The sequence below is a fragment of the Catharus ustulatus genome, chromosome 4 (genome assembly GCF_009819885.2).
Source record: "Catharus ustulatus isolate bCatUst1 chromosome 4, bCatUst1.pri.v2, whole genome shotgun sequence".
NCBI lineage: Eukaryota > Metazoa > Chordata > Aves > Passeriformes > Turdidae > Catharus > Catharus ustulatus.
Window position 1 is genome coordinate 38,332,447 of NC_046224.1, and position 24,447 is coordinate 38,356,893.

General features: G+C 37.4%; 1 protein-coding gene across 7 annotated transcripts in view; it reads left to right on the top strand.

The window, feature by feature from the left end:
* Positions 1-2,127: 2,127 nt before the first annotated feature.
* Positions 2,128-24,447, top strand: part of ANKS1B (ankyrin repeat and sterile alpha motif domain containing 1B) — a 536,016-nt gene continuing 513,696 nt past the window's right edge. For 2 of the 7 annotated variants that reach the window (XM_033058231.2, XM_033058232.2), the window contains exon 1: positions 2,139-2,680. In XM_033058231.2, coding sequence (XP_032914122.1) covers positions 2,547-2,680 — 134 coding nt within the window. In that variant the 5' untranslated portion in view covers positions 2,139-2,546. Of the gene's footprint in view, positions 2,681-24,447 lie in introns of all 7 variants that reach the window. The other 5 variants (XM_033058229.2, XM_033058230.2, XM_033058235.2 and 2 more) reach the window with 4 other exon arrangements.

The window sequence follows — 24,447 nt, forward strand, 5'->3', positions numbered from 1 at the left end:
TGCATGCATCTGCTCCATTGATATTTCTATGCTGATTCTCCATACTGTTCTTCAATAGCTTTCTGGATGATAATTTCAATTAGAGCACAGTCTTGAGATTTTATTTTCCCTAGAAGAATTATGTAACGTTTATACTGAGTCATATTTGCCATCTGCTGATCCATCCACATAAACAATACCAATTCTTGAAAACCTGAGATTTTCCTTAGGATCTGCTTCTAATCTAATTTTTCACAAATCTGCAGGTTTATACACACACTCTGCCTCTTCAGAGGCTCTCAGCAAACTTGAAGGAATCTCTTCATGCAGAGCATGCAGAGGATACATGTGAGAAGGTGTTTATCAGGCAATGCATGTGATTGCGTACAAAATCAAAACCAAGGCAGGAATACAGGGAAATTATGGCAACATAACAAGAATTCAGAATGCAGGGGTGCTCTTAGTTTGTGGTTAATTTCTTTGGAACTAGTTAACGCCCAAGTGGCTGGCAACAAGATACAACTTTTTAGTCTGGCTTTAAATTACAGTTTTCCACTGTGACTCCGCTGTGACTAAGGACTTAAACTATAAATCCCAATTCATGTGATTATACATTTATATATTCAAACCACAATGAAACCCTTGTGATCACAGAATCAGAGCCTTAAAATTGCTATTTATATCAGACTCTTTCAATAAGAAAAGCCATAGTTACAGAGTCCTTAATAATTGTATGCATGTGTTCAATTCTGTGTCCTCCTGACAATATTGGAGAAGACATCATTTTATATCCTGAAAATGACAAACTATGTAAATTACATTTCCTAGCTAAAATATACTGTTTTGTTTCTGTGGATGACTTTATTGAAATGATAGGTCTCAATAAGGATTGTTTTTCTCCTTTGTAAGAGAAAATCAGACCCCAGAATGAAATTTCTATCAATTTTTAAGATATTAAAATTGCCTAATTAGCTAATGGAAACATGGAAACATCCACAGAACTGTTACTGACAGGAACCTCAACAAATCATTTGTGAAATCAACAACAATCTTTCCACCACCTCAAATATACCATAGGTTTTGTCTCTGAAAACATAACATTAGAATCCTGCCTAACACAATGTCCTTTTGCAATGTTATTTTGCCACTGCTCCCATTGCTTCTTGTGAACACAAGAGGAGAATGGGCACACCTGGGAGAGTGCCACTGATCCCAGTGGGGGAACGGTGAGGGATCACAACTTACTTGCCTATGGTCCTACCTAAAACAATTACTAAAGTAAAACAGGAACACAGGGCTATAATTTCTCACATATGCACAGTATCAAACGGTGCATTTGTCAAGGATGTGCCTATGAGCTGGCCAGCACTGAGTATTTTTAGCATTGCCTGAAAGAACCCAAAATCCACGAGGGATGATTAATTTCAGTGCCTGGAAAAGTCACGCAATTTAAAAGGTCTCCGTAACAGACCCGGGAGCTCCAGAAGGGCTTGGATTTGGTACCCAATATATTGTTATACCTCCTGTCCTTGGAAACACGGAGAAGCCGGGAGCCTGGCGCGGCAGGTGCCGGCAGTCCCGCCGGCCAGACTCGCTCCTGAGCTCGGCGGGCCGTGTTCCGCTGTGCCTGCTCCGCTCGGCTCCCGGCGCTCTCCCCGCACGGGCAGGACCGCCGCCGCGCCCCCGCCCCGCACACACGCGCGCACGGTGACACGGGCCCCGAGCCCCGCCCGCACCTGCTGACAGGACCCGCGGGCAGGTGCGTGTCCCTCAGCGCCCGCCGCCGCAGCAGCAGCAGCAGCAACAGCAGCAGCAGCAACCCGCCCTCTGCTCCCTCCGCCCTCAGCCCCTCAGGCCCCGTGCTCCGCGCGGGCAGCCGCCCCGGCCCGGCGCTGCCCTGAGGCCCTCGGAGCCGCCGCGGGGGGCGCGGCCGGCGCACCTGGCGGGGCGGGCGGCGCTGCCGGCTCCGCAGTGGAGCGCGGGGCGGGCCGGGGCCGGGTCGGGGCGCGGCGGCCGCGGAGCGCGGGGCCGGCGGAGCGCCGGGGCGGGCGGAGGGGGCGCCGCGCCCGGGCAGCCACTGGGAGCGCGCCAGCCGCGTCTCCTCAGCAACGGGCCTGGCACGGCAGGGCTGCGCCTCCTCCTCCCTCGCTGCGCCCGCTCCTCCCCGCTTCCGTCCGTCCGTCCGTCCTTCTGTGAGGGTCGTTGTCCCCGCCGGCCCGTCCGGCCACAGGGGCCGGGGCTACCCGCTCCCCTGAACCATCCTCGCGGCCGGGGCTGTGTGTGCATGGGAGTGGGGGGGGAGGTTCTTTATTGGCCTCGTCCTCCTTCTCTCTCTCCCTCCCCCCTTCTTCCACACTCCACCCAGAAATGATCCAGTGAAACTAGGAGGAGGTGATTCTCCTCCTCCCTCCTGCTGCTGCTCCTGCTGGTCTGGAAGGGACTGCAGGAATCTGTGCCGTGCTCTGCTCTGAGGCAGGGTCTGGGGAGGGGAGACCGTTCTGTGCGGGGAGGGGGCCGCTGTGACCCGGGGTGCAGCTCTCCCGTGGGGGGCTGCTTGGTTCCCGACCATGGGGAAGGACCAGGAACTGCTGGAAGCTGCTCGCACTGGGAATGTGGCTCTGGTGGAGAAACTCCTCTCTGGGAGGAAAGGAGGGATCCTGGGCAGTGGATCTGGAGCTATTCCCTTATCCAGCTTATTGAGGTAGGGACATCATTCCCCATCAAATGCTGGGGATATTAACCTGTTCTTCCCTATAATCATTATCATCACCTCTCTCATCTTCATTTCCATTCCCGCATCCCTCATAGTAACAATAAATCGTTCACTCTCTCGCCAAGTACAAGCATGCCAGGGTTTAAAGTCACAGGCAGTCATTTTATTAATATAGTGGTAGTGAATTTCCTGCCTTCAATGCGTCTGCAGGATCCTTGTTCATTCTGTTACTAGCTGTGGTGCAGAACTTATGTTTTGACTGCTGGGTTAATAGATACAATGTATTAATTACCCTTCATTTGATATTTCCATCTTTAAATTGCTACTTTAATCACAGATGGAAGTGTTTATCACAGACAAGGCATTGCATCGTGGAATTCTGTGTAAAAAGACATAGCTTCACCCCATACCCTCACCCATAGCTGCTACCCTCGCTTACACAAGAAATTAGGTATGCCCATCATAATAAGCCTACAAAACAAAGAAAGGGAGTCTTTTTTGTGGGAAGTCATCGAGGCAGAGGAGGTGTAAAACTTAGGGAACAGGTTAGGTAAGAGCAGCATTACTTTCGAGGTACCTGGATTTAGTGGAGTGAAACTGGGTTACTGGCCATGTTGGGTGGTAGGGCTTAACTTCAGTCATTAGTTGTGTCTCCTGCGATCTACAGTATAGCTTTGATCGTAAGTTTCATCATGCTCTTGAGTCACAGCATTGTCACAATCATTTATGGCATTTGACTGTGTTCAGAGCAGAGAAGGTCTGCAGCACACGGTCCACTGCTAGATTTCAACACTAAACTAAGCATAGCAAAAGAAGACAAAATGAAATGAAACGCTGTTGACCTAGAACTTGAATAAATTGGGGTTTGGTTTGGCTTTTTGTTTGTTAAAAAAAGAAAAGGCCTAGCACAATGGAAATTGATTAAATGAAAATATATTTGTGCTTCTGTTCCCAGTGCCTTCTTGTCAAGGTATTTATATTATTTCCAAGTTCCCTATCAGGGAAAATGTAATGTTAATTCTCCAAATTATATGTTTAAACTCTATTATAAAATTTTGCTATTTTGAAGCAAAGTTTAGTGCTGTAAACAGCAACAGTTCAGGTATTCATAGTTTACCAAAGTTCTATGGTGCCCTAGTTCGATTAGTTATTGCACCACTGTTGAATTACTAGCCCATTGACCAAAATCAAAACACACCATGTGATTGGTTTTTGTACTGTGCTCGAATAGGCTGCTTAGGAAGAAGTGTGCCAGATAGTCAGTTGAATTTGAAATATGATACCCACTTTTCTAAGTACAGAAGTAAGTTCACTTAGGTACAATGACTAGCCATTTATAATCTAGTTCTAATGCATGGTTTGTGCAGTGGCTTTCTCCAGGGCGTGTTTCCCTGTGCTGTATTCTTGCTGTTAATTTAATGTTGTATTCACTGTTGATTTAATGTTGTATATTGTGAATTCTGTATATCCAGAGGGGGTGTATTTGCATGTGCTTGCCTTCCTTTATTAAACAGCATTGTTGTATGTTGTGTACACAGAACACGTGAACCATGTGTTTGGTATATACAGATGGGTCATCGCAGTCCTTGTTTGTTACTCAGGATTGAAGAATTTTAGGTTGTAAATTCAACTGGCTTTTTTTTTGTTCCTGGCAGTGCACTTAGCTTGAAGAGAAATAAAGCAGAGTAAAACATATACTGTTTTATTTATGGCATTTCTTACTAATGTTAACAAGAATGTCTGTGGCTTCTGTAAATACAACTTCAAAAATTAAGAGTGAACTTTCAGCTGTATGGTGCATACAGCTGTATGATGAAATATTTCTAATTTAGAAAGAATTCAGTAATGGTTTGATGCTTAAATGTTCACAATCTGACACACTGGGGAGCATAAGACTTTTTATAGGGTTCAGCAGGAATGCTCAAAGCAGAAACTACTATGCATATAGTAAATGTTTTTCAAGAATGAATTTATGCGATAGGTATTTTGACATAGCTTTTTTTTTTTCTTTTTTTTTTTTCCTATTTTTTTGAGATATTCCATGATCTAACTGATTCCATTAATTATGGATTAAGTCCAGAATGACATGTAAGATTAAGGTTGGATCTATCTTGGTACAGAAAACATGGAAACAATATCAGAGTCATATGACCATCCTGATCCTGTTTGGGAAATCAACACTTAGTGAAAATAGCAAAGTTGTAGAAGAACATACTTGTACAGTGTAAAAGTTTGAATTTGAGGGGATTCAAAGATTTTTTTAAATAGAAAACCTGAAGAAGTTTACTAGTAGAGCTATATTGGTATTTTTGTATACAGTTTATTAGAATAATTTTTTTTTAAGTTGTTATTAAAAAAGCAACAGAGAAAAATAAAGGGACATAATTTTCTTAATTTTATGTATTTTTTAGGAGTCATTTTGACAGTAACTCCTGCTGTTTTGTTGATCATAATTATTGGTCCATTTCTAAAATGGTGCCCCAGGACTGTAAGTGTCCCACTGTGGTGAGAAAGGTCCATGTTGCTCTTTCTTTCTCCTTTTGGCCGTGCTGTTTCTAGTGTTAGGTTGAAAAAGCCCAGCTCTTTCAGCATGCATATGAACTAATACTATGCCTGATTGTTCGTCTAGGTAATAGGACTACATTGTCCCTTTGGATTTCTTCAAAGTGCTGGAGACAAGTCAGTTTATGTGGCTGAAAACTCTATGGCTAGACACCTTTTTTGGTGGAAATTTACTTTACAGTAATTATGTGCCCTGTGAATGAAATTAATATTCACAAATTGACGAATACACATTGATTGTTGTCTGAACCAATGAACAAATGATCTGCGCTCTGATGTCCTATTTGCATTTTTATAAGAGCTTTTTTTCCCTTAACTGTGTTTTATGGTACTTGGGGGGAAAATAGGGGAAACTTTTGTATGGGTATTCTATAGCTGGACCTATTTGTTGATGCTAATTGCAGAATAAATTATATAAGTTTTAAAGACCTGACTTCTAAGGCATGAAATTATGACAACAGTTCAGGAAAACAACTCTGTTCTGGAAGGCTATTTAAACACATAGAAATGTATGAATGAATTCCTGTGAGAATTCAAACATGTGCTTAGAGTATGTGTAAAGTGCATAGAAATGATGTATGCTTAATTAAGACCTCATATGCACCCAGATACCTGTAATAATTGCTAGCTAATACCTCATGCCCGAATTGGTTTATCTAAAACAATGGCAACAAGTGATGTTTTACAGTGTGGACTCTGTAATTTGTTTGAGCTCAGAAGAAGCTTTGGAAGGCTGCTCTGGGTCAGTTTGTGCTCTCTGCCTCCATCTCCAGAGTTTTCTCTTTATTATCAAGATTGTGGATCAATATAGTGAAGGTGAATTCCTCAGGTGCAAAGATCAGCATGAGGCATTGCAACATATTAGAGCAAGTAACCTCAGTAAACACCTGATGTGGTTTAGTTGCTTAAACTTGGGTACTTACTGGTATTTTAGGTGCCCATGTGATTTCTGAATGGACTGGTGGATTTTGAAAAAGAACCAGGAACTCTGGAGATACATCTAAATTCCAGGTGTGATAGAGTAGGACATCTAAAGCTATGTTACATGTTTGCCTATGGTCTCCAACCCCAAACATTACTGCAGGGTGGGGTCTCTTCTTTTACTTTGAAACAAGACTATTTTGAGATACCACAAGAAACATTCGAAGTTTAGAAGACTTAAGTCTAAATTTATTTTTTCTGTTTCTTTGTGGATTCCACTGCCTGGAATTGTCATGCATTAATATATTAAACATGTTTCACATTAAAAAAAAAAGTTTTTTAAGAATTAGGGATTTTTTTTTTCCAGATTGCAAATAGAATTTTTCGTATATTTTTATGTGATTTCACTGGCTCTTATATTATTCCTGCACTTACATTCAGTGTAAATACAAAAACTTGACAGTAAAATCCCACAGTCGAGAGAACAGAATAACAGAATGTATCATTCTGTTATCATAACATTCTGTTATCAGAGATCTGCATCCCAAATTCTTAAATGCGTAGTAAAGGATTTGATGTATTGAAAGAGCAAAGTGTTTCTAACAAACCTGGTATTTTAAATTTAATAAATTTGATTATCTCTGTATACATAGCATGTTTTAATTGACCAACAAGTTTTTCATTGTTGGATAGAGACAGCCTTTATTTCATTGAAAAGTTTAGGAAAAGTGACTTTGAAGGTTTTAATGTATCTCAGAGACCTCATTTTGCCACATGTAGCCATGCACATGCCTATTCTATGTTGCTAGCAGGAATGGATAGTTTTTACTTACATACTAATTTTTAGCCTTTTTAAACTGTACCTATTAGAAGAACTTTGGATTTTTAACAGGACTGTGGGATTGAATATTAATTAATATGAACTGGCACAGAGTAGTAGGGAAGGTTGAACTGGCCCTTTTTCACTCTTTGTTGGCTGCTGCCATTACACAGCATGAGAGGATGGAGCAGCCTGCCTGGAGCTGGTATTTTCCCCTTCCACACTTGGCACTGTGGCAGGGAATGGCTCCGTTCTTCACTCCTTTCTTTGCTCAGCCTTGCTTAGCGCAGCTACACCATGTAGGCCTGGCCCAAGTCATTTCTCCTCCAAAGTGTAAGAAACGCGGCAAACAGATTGTCAGTCTGGGAGTTGCAATCTGTTTCCTCATCTGTTTCTCAGAGCAATGTCTTGCTTGCAGCAAAGCCACAGTTTAGCCTGATGGCCTCAGTGCGTGCTGAAAACCACACAGATCCTCTTCTGTCCTTGTGCAGAGCCCTCTGATTTATTCAACTTCTTTTGCAGAAACAGATCACACTTGGTAGACCTTGTAGAGCAGAAAGTTTTTAAAATGTTGAAATACTTTGTGAAGCTTTAGTTAACAGTTTTAAAGTTTTTTCATGTTATAATTTGAATAACAAATGGCTCAACTTAACAGGAATAACAAATGGCTCAACAGGAATAAGGGAACTACTTCTGTTTATCATTACAACTAGCATTGTTTAAAGTAAGGGGAGCTTTCTCATATTCTTTTCTAATGAGATTGTATTATACGAGGCTTGCAGTACTGGAGTTCTGGGCTCACAAAGTTACAAGGTATTTATTTCAGACAACAAACACAGATAATAAAATGGAAAGTATTATATCATTCAATGGGGCATCCAGTTAGTCCATATTTATTTCTAAATTTAGTTATACTATTTTTAATTAATGAAGGGGTTTGTACTGATGTCCTAAGCAGAGACCAGCATTCCCAGATTTTCCAATTACCTTCTTTATTCTGTTAGAGTAGGTAACCTAATTCTTTTGAGGACATATTTACTCTTTCTTCTTTCTGCCTTTCAATATGGAATGCAAACTAGTAATCAGAACAACAGTTTGTTTATGCTTTTTGGTGTTAGTGATAGCTGATGGCTGCCTTAACTCTGTCTATTTGCCCTTTCAAATGAGTGAGCTTCTCTTAGCCTTCCTTCATTTTGTTATCTTCTACCCTTATTTTTATTCTTGTTTTTGATAAATAGCTTCAATCAAAGTTCAGTCAACATTTTATCTATTGAACTCACTCTATATATATCTATTGAACTCTGGATTTCTTCACTAGTTTGAAATATTTACAATATGTAAAGGTAGCAATATAACAATATCCAGGACATCTGATAGATGATTAAGGGCAAGGCAATTCACAAAGTCTGTGTAATAAATCTTCCCTAGCAGTTCAGTATGATCTCAGATTGAAGTTCTATACCTAAACTCTATGGATAAATCTCTCACTTCTCCTTACTCCAGAAATAGTTTTCTGAGTATTGGTCAAGTGTATGTTCTATTAATTTTCTAAAATGTCAGACCAAATGCGAAAAATGGCCAGCAAGATCTAGTGTAAAATCTACCAAGGTAATGTTGTCTGCCCATAGATAGGATCAAGATATGGTAACTGTACTGGGAGGACTGATGGAGTTTATGAGGGAATCAGGCAGGCTAGTAAGGGAAATTTGACAAATATGTTAAAAGAAGAAGGTAAGAAAAAACCTTCAGAAGGTTGAAGTGTGTATAACTTAAACCAGTACTTTTAGAATTCATGTAGAATTCTTAGCCACTAGATGGCTAGTGTCTAATTCCACAGAGGACCCTATAAATTTGTCATGATCACCACCATATTTTCCCTCTTATCTAACATTTATAATTGTAGAGGTTTGGTAATTCAGTAGAATTAATTCTTCTTTGTAAATTTTTGACATTGACATGACATTACTCTTTTTAAGTAGTAATGTTATAGTAGAACTAAGAGGGGAAATAAACGAAAGGGAATGAAGAATGATGCTATCTGAAAAGTCTGCTATCTTGTGAAGGTTGAAAATGTTTTGAATAGCAAATACATTTTTGTATTTGCAATACAAATACAAATGTTTTTGGGGCAGGTGTTTTCACAGTCACTGCACTAGGGATCCAGGACATAGCCATGTTTCCAAAACTCTACAGGTAGATTATTTTATTTGCCTTGCTTTCAGTTTGTTTGAGAATTCATGGATGAGCTGCTGAGGAGCTTACAGCTCTAGGCCATTTTAAAAAATTTACCTGACAAAGGCACAGTTGAAGCATCCTGTAAACTGCTTTAATTTATGCTACTGGTATATAATCTGTAAGAGACAGTGTAATGTGGAGTGCAAGTTACAGTGCCTTTTCTTCAACAAGCTTAGTTTGCACTTCTGGGGAGGTGACAGATACAAGAGTTCCGCAGCTGGAATTCCCTTCTACCATGGAATTTCTCTGCTGGCCACGTGCAGTTAGAGTACACATCCTAACACTAGACTAATACTTCAAGGTAAAATATATTGACAGCTTTTAATGTTGAATGTGTAAGGCATAGTAAGTAGTGTTAATTTTTGGCTATGATATGATATGGATATGATGTGACATTTTCATGTGCATGGACCCTTTTGGGAAGTAGGGAATAAATTCTTTTTGGTTTTTTTGACCTTCTAACCTTTATTGGGAGACTTCTAAAATTTTTTTCAAATTACTTTTTCCTAGTGACAATATTTTCAGTATGATCACTTTGCATTAAGAAGTGATACAACAAAATTCAAGCAGGCACTTGTCTCACTAACTCCAACAACTGCTTAACATCTGTGAATTTCTAATAATGTACAGTTACCTACTGTAAGAAAGGTTCTGTGAGATTTAATTCCACAAGATTATGCTTTTATTATAATAATTTTACGCTGTTTGCTATGTATTGCACATACATTTTCTAAAGCAAGAAAAAAAATATTCAAAATGACATCTTGAGTGTAATTTCATTCCTCTTTGAAACAGCCCGTGGCAGGTGTGTTTCTATAGGTGTTGATGTCAGTGCTAGGTGTCTAAGTTTCTATTACAGCCAATGGAAATCTAGTCAGTTAGGGGGCAATAGAGAGTGACTGAACTCATCCCAAAGTGGATATTGAATGATTCTAGTTCAAGATGAAACACATCCCCAATTCAAATATTTTTCTAGGTAATCATTGAAGAACAGGAAAACAATTGTAATAGAAAGTATATGTAGAATATATTAAAAATGATGACTTATATAGGTAGGTAGAAGCTAAATTTGGGTAGAATTTCTTTCCTTCTGTATTGTATAGCTGGTTTGGATTATTTCAGAAGCAGTAGACAGTAGGTACTGATCAATAATCAGTAGATTAGCTGGCCAAGAGGCAGAATTCCGGATAGTTCAAGTTAGAGATACATGAAAATTGTTTAAAATGCATGATGTATCACATGAGGTTTATTGAAAATGCTCCAAGTGTGCAAGAAACAAATTAGAAAATATTTGCTGCAGTTGAAACTTGTGAAGATAGGAAAGGCAAAAGTAAATGCTTTGATATCAGAAGAAAATATGGACTCAGTGCTTGTTGGGGCAGACCTAGAGACAAAGCTCATGGAGAAGGCAACAACTCATTGCCTTTTCTGCTTTGGTTGTTTGGCTGTGAAGTTTGACTTGCCAACTTTTGAAACAATCCACACAGTAGAGAAAGATCAGGGGAACATTTACATTCAAGGAACCAGTATTACTGTTAATTTTTGGGGGATTGTGCTGAACATGGGAAGTTTCTGATGACTGAAAACAGGAAAATGTCATGCCGCGTTCAGGAAGAGCAAAAGGAAGGTTCTGAAGTCACCTGGCTCATCAGTCTATCTTAAGTCCTAGAGAAGTTCCAGAGCATATCCTCATGGATTTTATTTCTGCTCTCACAAAGATAAGAACACGACTGATAAGAACCAGCATGGATTTACTAAGCTTAAATCATGCCTGACCAACCTTAATTGCTCTCTACAATGTGAAAGCTGTACCTGTGGACAGAGGGAAAACCATGATGTTTTACCTCACAGCAGTCTCACTCAAAATGGTAAGCTATGGTCTGAACAGGAGGATAACACGATGGTTGTAACTTGGCTGAACTGTACAAAATCCAAGCTGCTGCTATCTGCTAGAGGGTTTCCACAGGATTCAAGGGCCGGTATTGATTGCAATGTATCACGTGTAGCAGGTTTGTAGATGACATCAAACTGCAAAAAACCATTCATATGAAGAATTGCTGTAAGGAAGGGACCTGGACAGGCTGGGAAAATGGGCTCATTGGAGCCTCATGAAATTCAGGCAAAAACATTGTATAGTCCTTCAGCTGGGAGTGAATAACCTCTTACACCACCATAGGCTCTTGTGCTGGAGTTTGACAGTTTTTTGTGTTGGACTTCTTTTTCTAACATGTTGGTCATTATAAAACCACAAATATCACATTTAGTCTCTGAGTTTACACATTAGTAACTTCTTTCTCCTATAAGAATGGTGTGATTGGTGTGTGGATTTTCTCCTAATCCTTCATAGCTGAACAAGTGTTGAAATAGGATAAGTTGTTAAATATTCACACTATCACAATATGAGAAGTGTCCTGGAGATAGATACCTTTTAGAGAAAGTAAGAAAAAAGGAGAGTTTTATAAATCAGAATTGGGACTATCTTTTGGACTGTGTATTTTCCCACTGAATATTGCTTGAATTTTAAATCTTCACGATAAAACTTTCCAGTATTGTTTTTACTGGTATTCTGAGAATGATCTCTTGAGTTTAATGTCTTTCATGTTTACTTACTGACTTGTCAGGGTCATTGTTTTCTATTTTTAGATGTCACTCAATATGAATAGTGAATCTCTAGGTTATTTTTTGCAAATTAACATCCCCAGCATATTCATATTAGCAGTTTAACCCCAGAATCTCAATAAGTCATTGGTAAGGTTTCTTAAAAACCTAATTTGCACTTATTTTTGGTTTTCAGCTTTCTCAAGTAATTATTTATCCACTTCCATGTCCTTCTTGTCATCTGCATAGTTAATTTGTCAAAATATGCTCCTAAGATATTTGCAATCACCCTGCTTCCTGTTTTGTGCACATTTATTGCAGAGCAGTATCTTGCAAAACCAAGTGGTAGATCTGCCAGGGATCTTCTCACATAATGTGCACAAAGTAATGCTTCAGAGAAACAAATAAATCATTTGTGGAAATAAAGCATACGGGCATGTAGTGTACGTACACGTTACCCATCTGCTGTTTGCCTGTCACAACAGTTAAATCTATCCCCTCTATTCCTACTTTCATGTAGACTTTGTAAGTCTTGATTTCAGAGGGAGTTGTCTTGTCACAAGCAGAAAATGAAGTCTCTGAAGGTATGGAATAGGCATATCTTCAGGTGAGGAGGTGAGGGTAGAAGACAGGTGGAGACCTGAATCAAGGTATTTGGAGTGGTTTGGCAAACAGGCTGTATGTAAAACTCTGAAAAGTCTGGAATGCTAGAAATGGTTGGTAAAGGAAAGGGGTAAAAGAATTGACATTAGGAGTAACAACTGAGACTGACCATGTCAGTTAGCAGTGCTGAAGACAGTGACAGAAGTTTAGGTGATGAGCTTCGAGGAACATGGCAGAATAAAGTAAAATTCATTCAGCACAATTGAAAGAAAATGTACATGCACTGAAATATAGTTTTCATTCAAAACCTGACATTTTCATATTTCCTTGCTATATTTGTGAAATGAATTTGCAAACTGTCTTCTTTTCTTAGAGTGCTAAAATAAATTGCTATAATAGTTGTTAACAAAGGGCCACCAGTCATGCCATTAGTTTAAGCGGAAGAAGTGATTGTGATAAATCATCTAGTAAAGTTTTTGCCAAGATGACACTACAGGGTGAAATTTCAGGAATGTTAGTTTGCTTTTTTTATGAATGGTAAAATTAGGGTTGCCAGTGAAGTTTTTATGTATCCCACTAAATGCAGACATTATATGTTTGTTTTTTTTTAATGACACAGTCTGTAGTCTTTTCCTTACTTGTGGCCCAGGATAGACAGTATTCATTAAATAGGCAGTTATTATTTTAAACTTACTACTCTGTGTTTAACCCTGAGCCTCATTTTCTGCACACAATTCAAACTCTTCTCTGGAAAAAGAATGATTAATTTTTCTCCTGGGCTTTTTGTTTTTTCTGGTGATGTTTGTCACTATGGTATCGGACTACTTCACAGCATTAATGAGTTTACTGTCCCTATACTTCAGTGAATGGGTAGGGATTTTAATATCTGCACTTAAAAATGCTGACTGAAGCACTCTTAGATTATGGCGAGAAGTGTGTGTTGAATTGGTGTTTCCATCTGATGACTTCAATGAGCTCTGTTTCCAATGAAAAGCTCCATTTTTCACAGGATTAATATAGTTAGTGTAAAATTATAGGAGTGGCTCTTCATGGTCAGAATGAATGTCTGTCTAGCAAAGTACTCTTCTCCAGTTTTGACTGGGAGTTAAGAGCCTGTTCTTAGAAGAATATAGTGGCAAAGCAAACACGTAGTATGTAACAGTTTCTCCAGTGTACTCTCACAGCTTTTAGCAATTTACAGCAGCTTTCTACAACAGATGTATTGTCTTTGTATTAAATAGCTCCAATGGACTTTTTTCTTCCATACATTTGTTCAACTGATCTTTGAAGCAATGCAAATTTTTAGCATTCTCACAGCAAGGGTTTCCCATCTTAATGAAGTATTATGTACAGAACATTCTCTGTAAATTCAGTAGCATTTTATACATTCAAATGTATAAAGATCTGTTCAGATAATCAGAGTTTGTTTCTGGAGAACAGACATGGATAGAATTCAGTTCTGTGGTGCAGCATCAAACTACTGTTCCTATTCTTACCTTGTTTAATTGATTTAGTAAATACAAATGCACCTTTTAATACCTTTGATTTCCAAAAAGAAAAGAGTTTTTATTCAGTCATCCCCATTCTAGGGGATAGGCCTTGAACTGTTCCAAGATCACCATTCATTACATGATAAAAGGAAGTCTTGTGATTAAGGCTAATACTTATGTGTTAGTAGGATGACTTAGCACCAGAACTTTAATCCTTACCTTTGCAATTTCAACAATTTTTAATACACTTTTTGTATATAGTTATGTATGTGTTTCCAAAGAAATAGATATATATTTTCCAGAGAAAAATATATTTCTTTTGAGATCTTAAATATAGACTACCCATATGGTGGTGAACAGAACATAAAGAAATTTGGGATTCCTCTAATAAATGACCAAAAATTACAAGTCCTGATGTGTATCTAATATCTTTATGAAACTTTATGTACAATTTAAGATACTAGAGGATGATTTTTCCTTTTTTTATTTCTTTTCAGTGACTAATGATACTCATTTGAACAAGGTTCCCATTATATTACCTGAAACAGCAAAAGTGAGGCAAGAAAAATCAAAATTTAGTTGTTGAAAGTAAAGTGTGAAGATGAAATGAAAGGACTGTGTGTATGGGAAAGATGTTATTTTCCTCTCTTCTCTTGTGGGAAACAAGAAAGGTCATTCCCCAGTGATGAAACATTTCCTCTTATGCCCTAAAAAGATAGTTTGAGGCATAAAGGGTGTGTGTATCATTTTCCCACTTAAACTGTGAACCAGAACTAATGAGTTACTTCAGAAGAGAAGCTATTGCTGGTCCATGGCACTTATTGTGTTGGAACTGCTTAACCAAAAAAAGAGAGAAGCTTCAGCACTGAGCATCCATGTCTCTGTCATTCAAGCAGGAAAGAGTTACACAGGCATAAATGGCATAAAAGGAGTAAAAGCAGCAGAAATCTTGTCATGCGTCTCCAGTGCATGAATAGTTTTTGCTATGACATGAACTACTGCGATGTTTGTTCTCCTTCTTTTGCTTTAAAGCTCTACTCATTGTAACTGGGCACAGACTGAGGAAATAAGTTGAAAAAAGCAAGTGAGTTGTTTAGAAGTGTATGCTTTTTAAAATGCCAAGGGAGCATCCTCCTTGTTAGGCTGCCTGGAGTAGACAACCTCCAGGGAATAAATCAGCTAATTATGATGGTGATAAGAGACAAAGAGATTTCTTTCCCTTCCCTCAGTAACTAAATATTATTTTTGTAGGATTTTTTCTCATCATCATCATCGTCCCTTCTTTTCCCACTATAATTGTGATGCTCAGCTTGAAAAGGGGCAAAAATTTAGGATGTGAAGAATCCTGAAGTTACTTATGCCAGCCTTGGAAAAAAAACCTAGCTGCAGATATTCACCTCAAGGCCCAGGAGTCCATATGAAAAGAAAAAGATGATCTAGGTTAATGATTTTGGAGAATACAGAAGGCACTAGGCATGGAAAAATTGAACATAAAGCAGAATTCATTGGATAGTTTGAAAGAACAGACACAGTGCTGATCGAAAGTGTAAGATCAGGGGTACAGGACTGATTTGCAATGCAGGGCATGATAATTTCCTGGACGAGGTGGTACAGGTCCACTTTCAGAACTTTTCTCAAAGACTGATGAAAACTTAAGAAGTGGCAAAAATAAATTCATGTAGAGAGTGACAAGAAAATACGCACAGGTGGTTGGATGCTGTCTGGTCTTTGCCCAAGAGACCCATAGCTCATGTGAATGAATTTGCCTAGCTACTTGGGAAAATGCCAAAACCAAACCCACTATCTCTGAAGAATGGCTGAAGGAAGGAACTCAGTCCTTTTGTGGTATTTCTGTTAAAATGTGTTCTTGGGTTAAAAAAAAACCTCAGTCGAGAATGAGAAGGCAGGCCTCAGGATTATTTTTTAAAGGATGGAGCCAGAATGTCTAGACTTCTTTCTTTGAAAGTTTACTACTTTGGCTAGTCTTCATAGTAGCTAATTACTCAAATCTCCTTTGAAAGTATGACTTTGTTAAATTATACAAGATGTCGCCATTTCCGAGTGTCACAATTCCTAAGGAGGAATTAAGAGCAATAATTGCAGAAGGTCATCTTGTAGTATACATCTATCTTAGTAACTTTCATTTGACTTGTGAGTTGCTGTAGCACTGTCAGTAGCTCCAGCAACTGTCATGCAGAGTGCATTATTGTAGTCTTCTGGGATTCCTGGAAAAGTCCAGAATACAGCTGAGGCTTTCCCCAGGAAAATGAACCTTTTGGTAAAACTGACAATTCATTATATTCCTGTTGAGTCTTTGGAGATTTTTCTTTCTCTGCTCCACAGAAAGCAATCTGTATACCAGATTCATTTCACAGTATTGCACTACCAAATTTCCTAGGCAGCAGATGAACCTTGGGTAAAGCATACAAAACTCAGCAAAGGATGGCTTAATTTTCACTGTAACTATAAGGCAGATGCTACCTTTCAAAAACAGTTGAATTGACACTCACATAGGGAGTTGTCAGGAACTATTTCAAATTTACCAGAGCAGCAAAGGAGGCTGTCCTGACTGTGTTAGCCCAGCTCAGGGCATACTTCTAATCATCTGCAATTTTAGTCACATGGCCTAACATTCAGATCATCTCAGGCAAATGCAGCATAATTTTGATGACAAATCTCTTTCCCTTTGCAACTCCATTAGGATACATTATTACACATCTAATCATACAGAACTTGACAATAATATGAATGATTAAAATAGCTGTTTTTCATTTAAAGTTAGTATTTAAACCACTTTTAATTCATGTCTGAGGAATTACTTTATTTCTAAATATGTTTTAAGTTTAATTTTCATGGGCATTATGCAAACAGTTTTTAATCTAGATTTGAAAATGCTTAGAAACCTGGTAACAAACACCTGTGACTAAGATTAGAGATTTGTGACCCATCTTAAAAATTGTCAGAAAAGGAAAAAGTAACCTGACTTTTGCTTCTCATTTGAAGTGTAATATGTCTCTTAATTTGGTATTGTGCTGGTGTGTTGAAGTTGGCTATATGTAATACAGTATCTGATTTTTTCTATAATTTTCAAGTGGTTGTTTTTTGAGCAGGTTGTTGGGTCAGAAAGCATATACTCTGAGTAGCAATTACAGTATGCAAAGAGAAGTTTACCTTGTATCCCTTCAAATGGATTCTCAGGCTTAAGCTGGGATGATTTATCTTTAACATAACAGCCAAAGACTTGCATATTTAAACATTAGTTCACATTCCAAATGAAGAAAATTCATTTTGGCTAACAGCAATGTCTTCTGTAACTAGACACTGACCACATTAATGATATTGTGTAACTGGGTCTTACTGTGCCAAATATTACACGTCTCCAATTCTGTTAGTGCTTTGATCATTAGATTCTCTTTTCCAATTGAAACATTATCAAGTTGTGTTTATGTGTTTCACTGTTAATCAATAGTGAGCTAGCCTATCAATTTCTCAATAGGTCAGTATTTTCCACTACACTTAAAAACTTAAATGTAAATAATTGCTCACTTTATCTTCACACGTCTTTTTTTTTTTTTTCTGTTGTGGGATGTTACTTCAATGCTAATGAGACAGGGCTGGGTATCACCATCCTCCGGAAAATAATGCAAGTGGGAGAAAACATACTGGAGACATTTTGCAAATAAATTTGAGTTATATCTTTCCTATATAGTAAACCTTGAAAAATCTTGAAATGAGCTCAGTCACAGTTAGGTAGTTATGTGTCCATTTTATAGATCTATGCTTCAGTGAAAAGAGACAACTTCCTTTCCTTAGAGGCATGCATCAATGATATGATGATATTGGAGGTACATGTCCTCTTCCCTCCCAATCGATATCTTTTTTTTTCAAGGAAGTGGAGGTGTCTCTATATCTATAGCTGTGCATGAATGTTTCACATAGCTCTGAAGAGCAACTGGTAGAAAAATTAAAGTGGGTAATTTTAAAAATATTTTTTTTCAAAAAACAGCTTCAATGAAAAAATACCGGCTTTTCTTGTTGAGCTGTGTAGCTTTTATGATACTTGTTGTGATCTAAGTTTCACAGAAATGGCATGGAGTGTAACAGAGCCCAAAACTGTAGTTAAGTTGATAACCATGTAATTCACCTCTGATGTGGAGACTCAGGTTCAGGTCTATGGTCTTATACCAAGAGAGTTCTGTAATAACTGGTTTACCCAGCATGTACTTTTCCCCAGACCAAAGATTATACAGAGTTACATAAAAATATTGAAAGAGATTAAAGATTTTAAATCCAAAACATACAAGCAGTATTGGTCATAACACTTGGGAAAGAGAATGATGCTACAGGGTTACTTTAAATTTAATCTTCCCATTATAATCCAGAAGCCTTGAGTTTCACATTCTGTTCTTTTCTGTTTAAAATACTTAAAAGTCAACACAAATAAAACCCCACTTCAGAATGATTCTTAGTTTAAGTTTCACATAGGAAAGTGGAATTACCAGAGACTCATAATTTGGAAGTCAAATACTTTACTGAATTCTAAAGGCAATTTATTGCAAGATAAGGGAGTGTTCTGTTTGTACTATATTGAAACCTTTATGAACCACACCTTTCAATTCAATTGTTTTTCTGTGACATTTTGAATGAGTAAGAAACGTGTTTGAGTGCTGTGATAGTAGGGTCAGAAGTGTTAGCACTGTTTGAAGTGGACCTGCAGTTTTCTCTGTGCATAGACTTCGAAGTACAAGACTTTGAACTTCTCAGAGTGTTATGACTATGGTTTTATAGACTTAGCAGAACTGTTCAGTTATGCATGTATTGGTCGTAGTTTTGATTTGTTTAGGCACTGAACAAGATTTAAAACCGATCCTTTTTCAGATGAGTATCATCAATCCTTTCATGTCTGTGGTGAAGTTTTAGATTTGTGCAATAATTTTTATCTGCTGAAGTAATTACTATTCATATATTACTCCTAGCTGAACTGGTTGGAGAAAAATACATTCATTAAAATATTACATTATTGAAATATACCAATTTGGAGCATAGAGGTCTTTTTTTTTAATATATCCATTTCTTTCTTCCCCTTTCTCCTGATGCCTCTCTCTTGGCCTTTGTGCCCATCTGTCCCCCCTGGCTATTCCCCTTTTCTCTGTCTCTCCTCAATCACTCTGTCTCCATTAATCAACTTTCTATTCACCCCTTTCTCACCACATCTCTGCACTCCCTTCTGCCCCACTGCCACCTCTCTCTTCTCTCTCCCACCAGTTTAAGCCATAAAGTGAATCACCTGAGGCAAAATAATAAAAGAACGCAGATCAGGAAGCATTGCCTATTGAGCTGAAAATAGTAAGATGGAAGGATACAGTGACAAAGTAGTCTGAAAATATAGAAACTGATGTCTTTGTTTAAGAAAAATGTTGGTGTTTCTGAGGATGAGCCAATGACAAGTATGATTAGACTAAAACAGGACAAATCACCCATAATCCCATCCAGCATTGAGAAGGAAAATTGTATAATAGAGAAGACGTGTTTTATTTAGAATATGGAAATCTGTATACTCTTTTCTATGAACTGAGACTTACCATAATAATAAGGATAACAAGTATCCTAAAGAATTGTTGGATGATTTGACTGATTATATGTAACTTCATGAAGAAATCAAAGCCTATGCAGAAATACCTGATAAGAACATAGACTACTTCAGAAAAGAGAGCTGAAGATGAAGATGTCTGATATGTTTTCAGAGATAATTTAGATGACAGTGAAAAAAGGAAAAGATGTCACTAGGGATTTCTGGCAGTAAAGAGAGAAGTTTTAGATCACATGCATTTAATTGGCTTTGGTGATATTGCTAGATTGTGCTGGATGGGCCTTTTTTTATAATGTATTGTAAACAAAAGAACTTCACACGCAAGTGCTTCAGATTCACAATAGGGATGCTTTGGAATAAATTAAAGTATTTAAAAAGCAGAAAGAGTGAGGAAAAGTACAGTAACTGGCTGATTTACTGGTTTATAAAAAAAACCAGGAGACATGATTTCGTTAGTTAAAACATAATCATGAATACATATATTTACTTAGAAGAGATATAAAGAGAAGGTACAGAAGGGAAGTCCTTTACACTCAGTATGCAATTGTCTTGAAAAAGAGATAGACCAGCTAATGAATAAAGAAGCTGTCCTACAGAAATCAAGGTCATTACTACAACTCCACTTAAAAATCCTCTTTCTCTCCTTAAAGATCTTATGTTTAGGCAAAGAGTTCTAGAAAGTGGGGACAGCAAATTTAGGATGTCTTAGATCCTGGAAAGCATGGTGAGGTAATACACAAAAATGTTATCTGTAAATTACATTATCTGTGCCAGGATCAACAGCCATCTAATGATCTGTATATGGTTCTCTTTAGATTTACAGGTATGGAGCAATGACACCCAGCCTAGATCGACAGAGAGCGAGCTTGGGTTTAGAGGGACTTCTTAGATCAGATTCAGTGTCATGCAAATGTGGTTGCAATTCTTCAAACTTCAGCTACTTTTAGGAGCATTATAAATGCATACAGTTGGCTAAGAAGTGCTATTAAATCCAAACTGGCTTTTGCAGGCAGTCCTATGTCTGTGTACCCACATTTGTCTACAGATAATCTGCCCATGAACTGTGGCATGTTGGTGGCATATTGTGCGTATCACTGAAAGTTGTACATTACCACATGGTGTTCTTCAGATAAAATTCACTCCACTTTAATCACACAAGAGGGATGTTGCTCTCTTAGTTGTTATTTAGTATTTTATTTTCTCATTGTAACTGTTAGCTTGTGCCTTTGATGCACAGCTTGCAGGTGCTTCTGTAAAGAGAATTCTTTTCCTCACTTATTTCACAGCAGAGTTTTGCAAGTATAATGCTTTGTTAAAAAAAAAAAACAACCTTGTTTGATGACAGGGTATTATTACTCCACTTTACAAATGGATGTGTGAAACCCTGAGATACTAGGGTCAACATCATTGAGTAATTTTAGATGCCTAGTTCAAAACACCTAAAACCTGCTTTCTGATTTTGCAGAATATTTATCATTGCAAACCATTTAAATGTGCAAAGCACAATTTCCTCTGGCTAGCAGGGCAACTGCATATAGTGCTTATGCAGTTAAAACTCAGAATATGAAGTGCGTACTCTGAAAGTTACATATTTGATGATCATTCTTGCAAAGTTAGATTTGAGACTTTCCTACTGTCAGAAAACCTCTGTGCTGCAAAAAGTCTGCATCTCTAGGTCAATATTGCACTACCCTGCATACAAATCTATTCATTTTTCCCATGCAGTCCTCTAGTCCATTCAGAATATATTTCCCTTTCTGTTTAACTTCACATTTAGTAGGCTTTGTTGGTACAGGTTCATTAACTACCTTTTTAGTGGGTTACATAGAGAGGCTGAGGCAGGTTTAATTTAAAAAAAAGGATATATAACTTATTTGTACTATTTATTGACTTTTCAGTGTGATTTCTGAATATATTTTTACATAATTTTATCTATGTATATAATTTCCTTTTTCTTTTCATTTGTTAAAAAAAGGAATTCCAGCAATCCCATCATGTTTGTGGTATCAACACTGAGATATATTAGACCTGTTCAATTTTTGCATCACATCTGACCAGCTGCCTGATAGCAACTCATGGTGCAAAGACCCTGAGTATTCACGACCAAAGAAGTCATCTTTTGGGCTTTTGAAGCTTATAAGCCACTAACTAGATGAACTTGATGCAGGTCATTGAGAAATGGCATTTCAGGATGTGCTGCACAGAAACTCTGTGTGCTTGACTAGAATGCTTGGTACAGGTAGCCAGTGGCTGTGTGCATTATTATTTTGTTGAATGTGTTGCTGACATTTTCCAGTTATCATGGAAATTACTTTTGGAAAATGCATTCTGGAAAAGTGTCTAACAAGTGTTTCTAGTCTCTTGATGAAAGTTCAGCTCTCCTAGTCTGTCCAACTGTCTTCATAGCTTTAACCTTTATTCTAAATATCCTGTGTTTCTTTGTGTCCTTTCACAGCTCTTCATTTTAGCCTTAGGAGGCTAATGCTGTCAATGTTTTCCTCAGCTATTTAAATTATTTCAACACCCTCTCTCCATATTTCATGTCTTGCCTGTATGAGTTGGGTCGTCTTTTCTGTCTTCTCATTAAATTTTAGTTTCATTTCCTGTGATTTCCCCTCATGTGTTAATTCAGATTTCCTTCCCTCATCCCCTATTTTCTTCTTCTACTCTGGAACTCCTTTCTTAGAAGTCTAATATGTCAAATTTCAACTTAAAAAAAGCAGCTTAATCATAAGCAAAGTAAAATGTGATTTTACACTGGGCAGTGGAGGTAATGCATAAGAGAGCCAGTGTTGCTACTTGTTAAATTCACCATCCATAAAGAAGAAAAGTTAGAGAAAGAGCATATCTGAGTCTGCATTTTACTGATGGGCAGTAGCTTTTTAGCATGGTTCATACAGAAGACCATAATTTATTTAATTCTGCATGGTAGGATGAACAGAGTCTTAGAGTTCACTAGTGTGTAAATAGTACATTCAGGAAACTTCTTGTTTATAAAAGAAAATCTGATTATTATAGTAGAATGAAGGGACTGCTGCAATCAAGTAATATGGAAATAGTTTTAGAAATCTTAAGATTTAAGTGACTTAAAAAAAAAATCATGCATGAAAATGCTTGAAAAGTTGGAGTCAAAAAGGTTTTGGTTGAAAAGGGGAGAAAAGGCATTTATATGTATGTATATATACATATATCTAAAATGAATAAATAAGTCCTTCAGTAAGTGAAACTAATTTTGTTGGTTTGATTAGTTACTCTGCAGAGGGAATGGGAGAATTCCTCTGTGCCATGAAAAGCACTTTTTTGTTCACATCCAGAATATATACATGATGGAGGTACTTTGTATTGCACTAGAACTTCTGCACTGGTAACATATTCCAAGTAGAGAAATAGTTTCAGAATGTCATTCAACACTTTCAACACATTCAACACTTGTATAAATCCATCTTGACCGTGAAAGACACATTTTCAAAGTATTTGACTGATGAACAATGGGAGAAGACCTTGTAGAATTTCTTCACCCAAAAAATGAAAATTTCAGGATACATGCTACATAAGTAATTTAAAAAAAAATATGTGTGCTGGATGTTTTATTTTATGAAGAATATTAGCTTGAAAATTTTTGCCATATCTGAGAATTCTTCTTAAAGAAAACTGTGAAGAACTGAGTTCATCCCTTGGTATGGCGTATAGTTTTCAGAAAGGAAAAATATGGCAATAAATATTGCTTTCTCTAAGTCTAATATAACATTTTACTATAATTTAACTTGGAATATGAAGAAAAAAAATCATTAATTATCTAGAACCTGAGCAGGAAGCATTAATAATTAATGAATGGTAATTTATGTAAAACTAAGTTCCGTCTTAAAAGAGAATTATAAAATTGGGTAATGAAAGGAATGAAGAATATACAGCATCTTTATTTTAAATATATAATCAGGTTTAAGTAAATCAAATGATGCTGTGATTCTTAAAACCTTAACGTTGGAAAAAATCAAGCATTGCATTAGCTTGAACATGTTTGTCATGGATGAAAGTGTTCGTAGATAAGAGACTTTAAACATAGGCACTGTAATTGATAGCTTATTCTTCCAAATTTTAATGTTAGTGGTCAGAAGGTTGCTCTAACAGTAAAACAAAAAAGAAGATGCATTTAAATGTGACTGACTCCCAAACTAATCTCAACAAAGTCTGGTTTGAGAGCTCCCATATTCATCTAACCTGTTTGTTTTCTTTGTTCAGTGTCTTGAAATAAATTGTTGCTTAGACATATGCCAAAGTTGGATTCTGCTGAGTATTTTCATTTTGGAGAAAGAATCTAAAATTACATTACTCAAATTTACAGATACTGAAAAACTGGAAACTATTGCATAATACTTTATGATACAGGATTAGACTATAGTAAAACCTTGATAATCTTCAGGAATGGGTTAAACACAAATGTTTTGATAAGTAAAAAATATTTTTAAGTAGAAAATTAAAATTTTAAAGACAAAATATATTAAAAATACTGAATATGAAGAAATTGGTATCAGATTCTTTAGATAACCGCTCTGTACATATACTTTTTTTTATACTACCAAAAGAATTGAAAGATCTCAAGGGAACCTAAATTGTCTAGCAACATATGGTAAGAATATTCCTAATCCAAACACTTTATCTCAAAATTTTCTCAAGATGACAAAAGAAATGTGTGCCAAAATTGTAATTTCTTCTCACATTTCTTAGTATGGGCTAGTAGTTTGTATTTATTAGAGTCTGTCTGGCCTTCCTCAGATGTTTGCCTTTTGGTATTCAGTTCCATTCAAGGTGCATCTTGGTATTTGTGTCCCTCTTCTTTGATATCTGTAATAAAGATAGTGTCTTTTATAGAGCTGGTGGCTGGGACACATTCTGGTGCCTGGGTCATTTTGTTTTTAAACACGCATGAGAGTTCTAA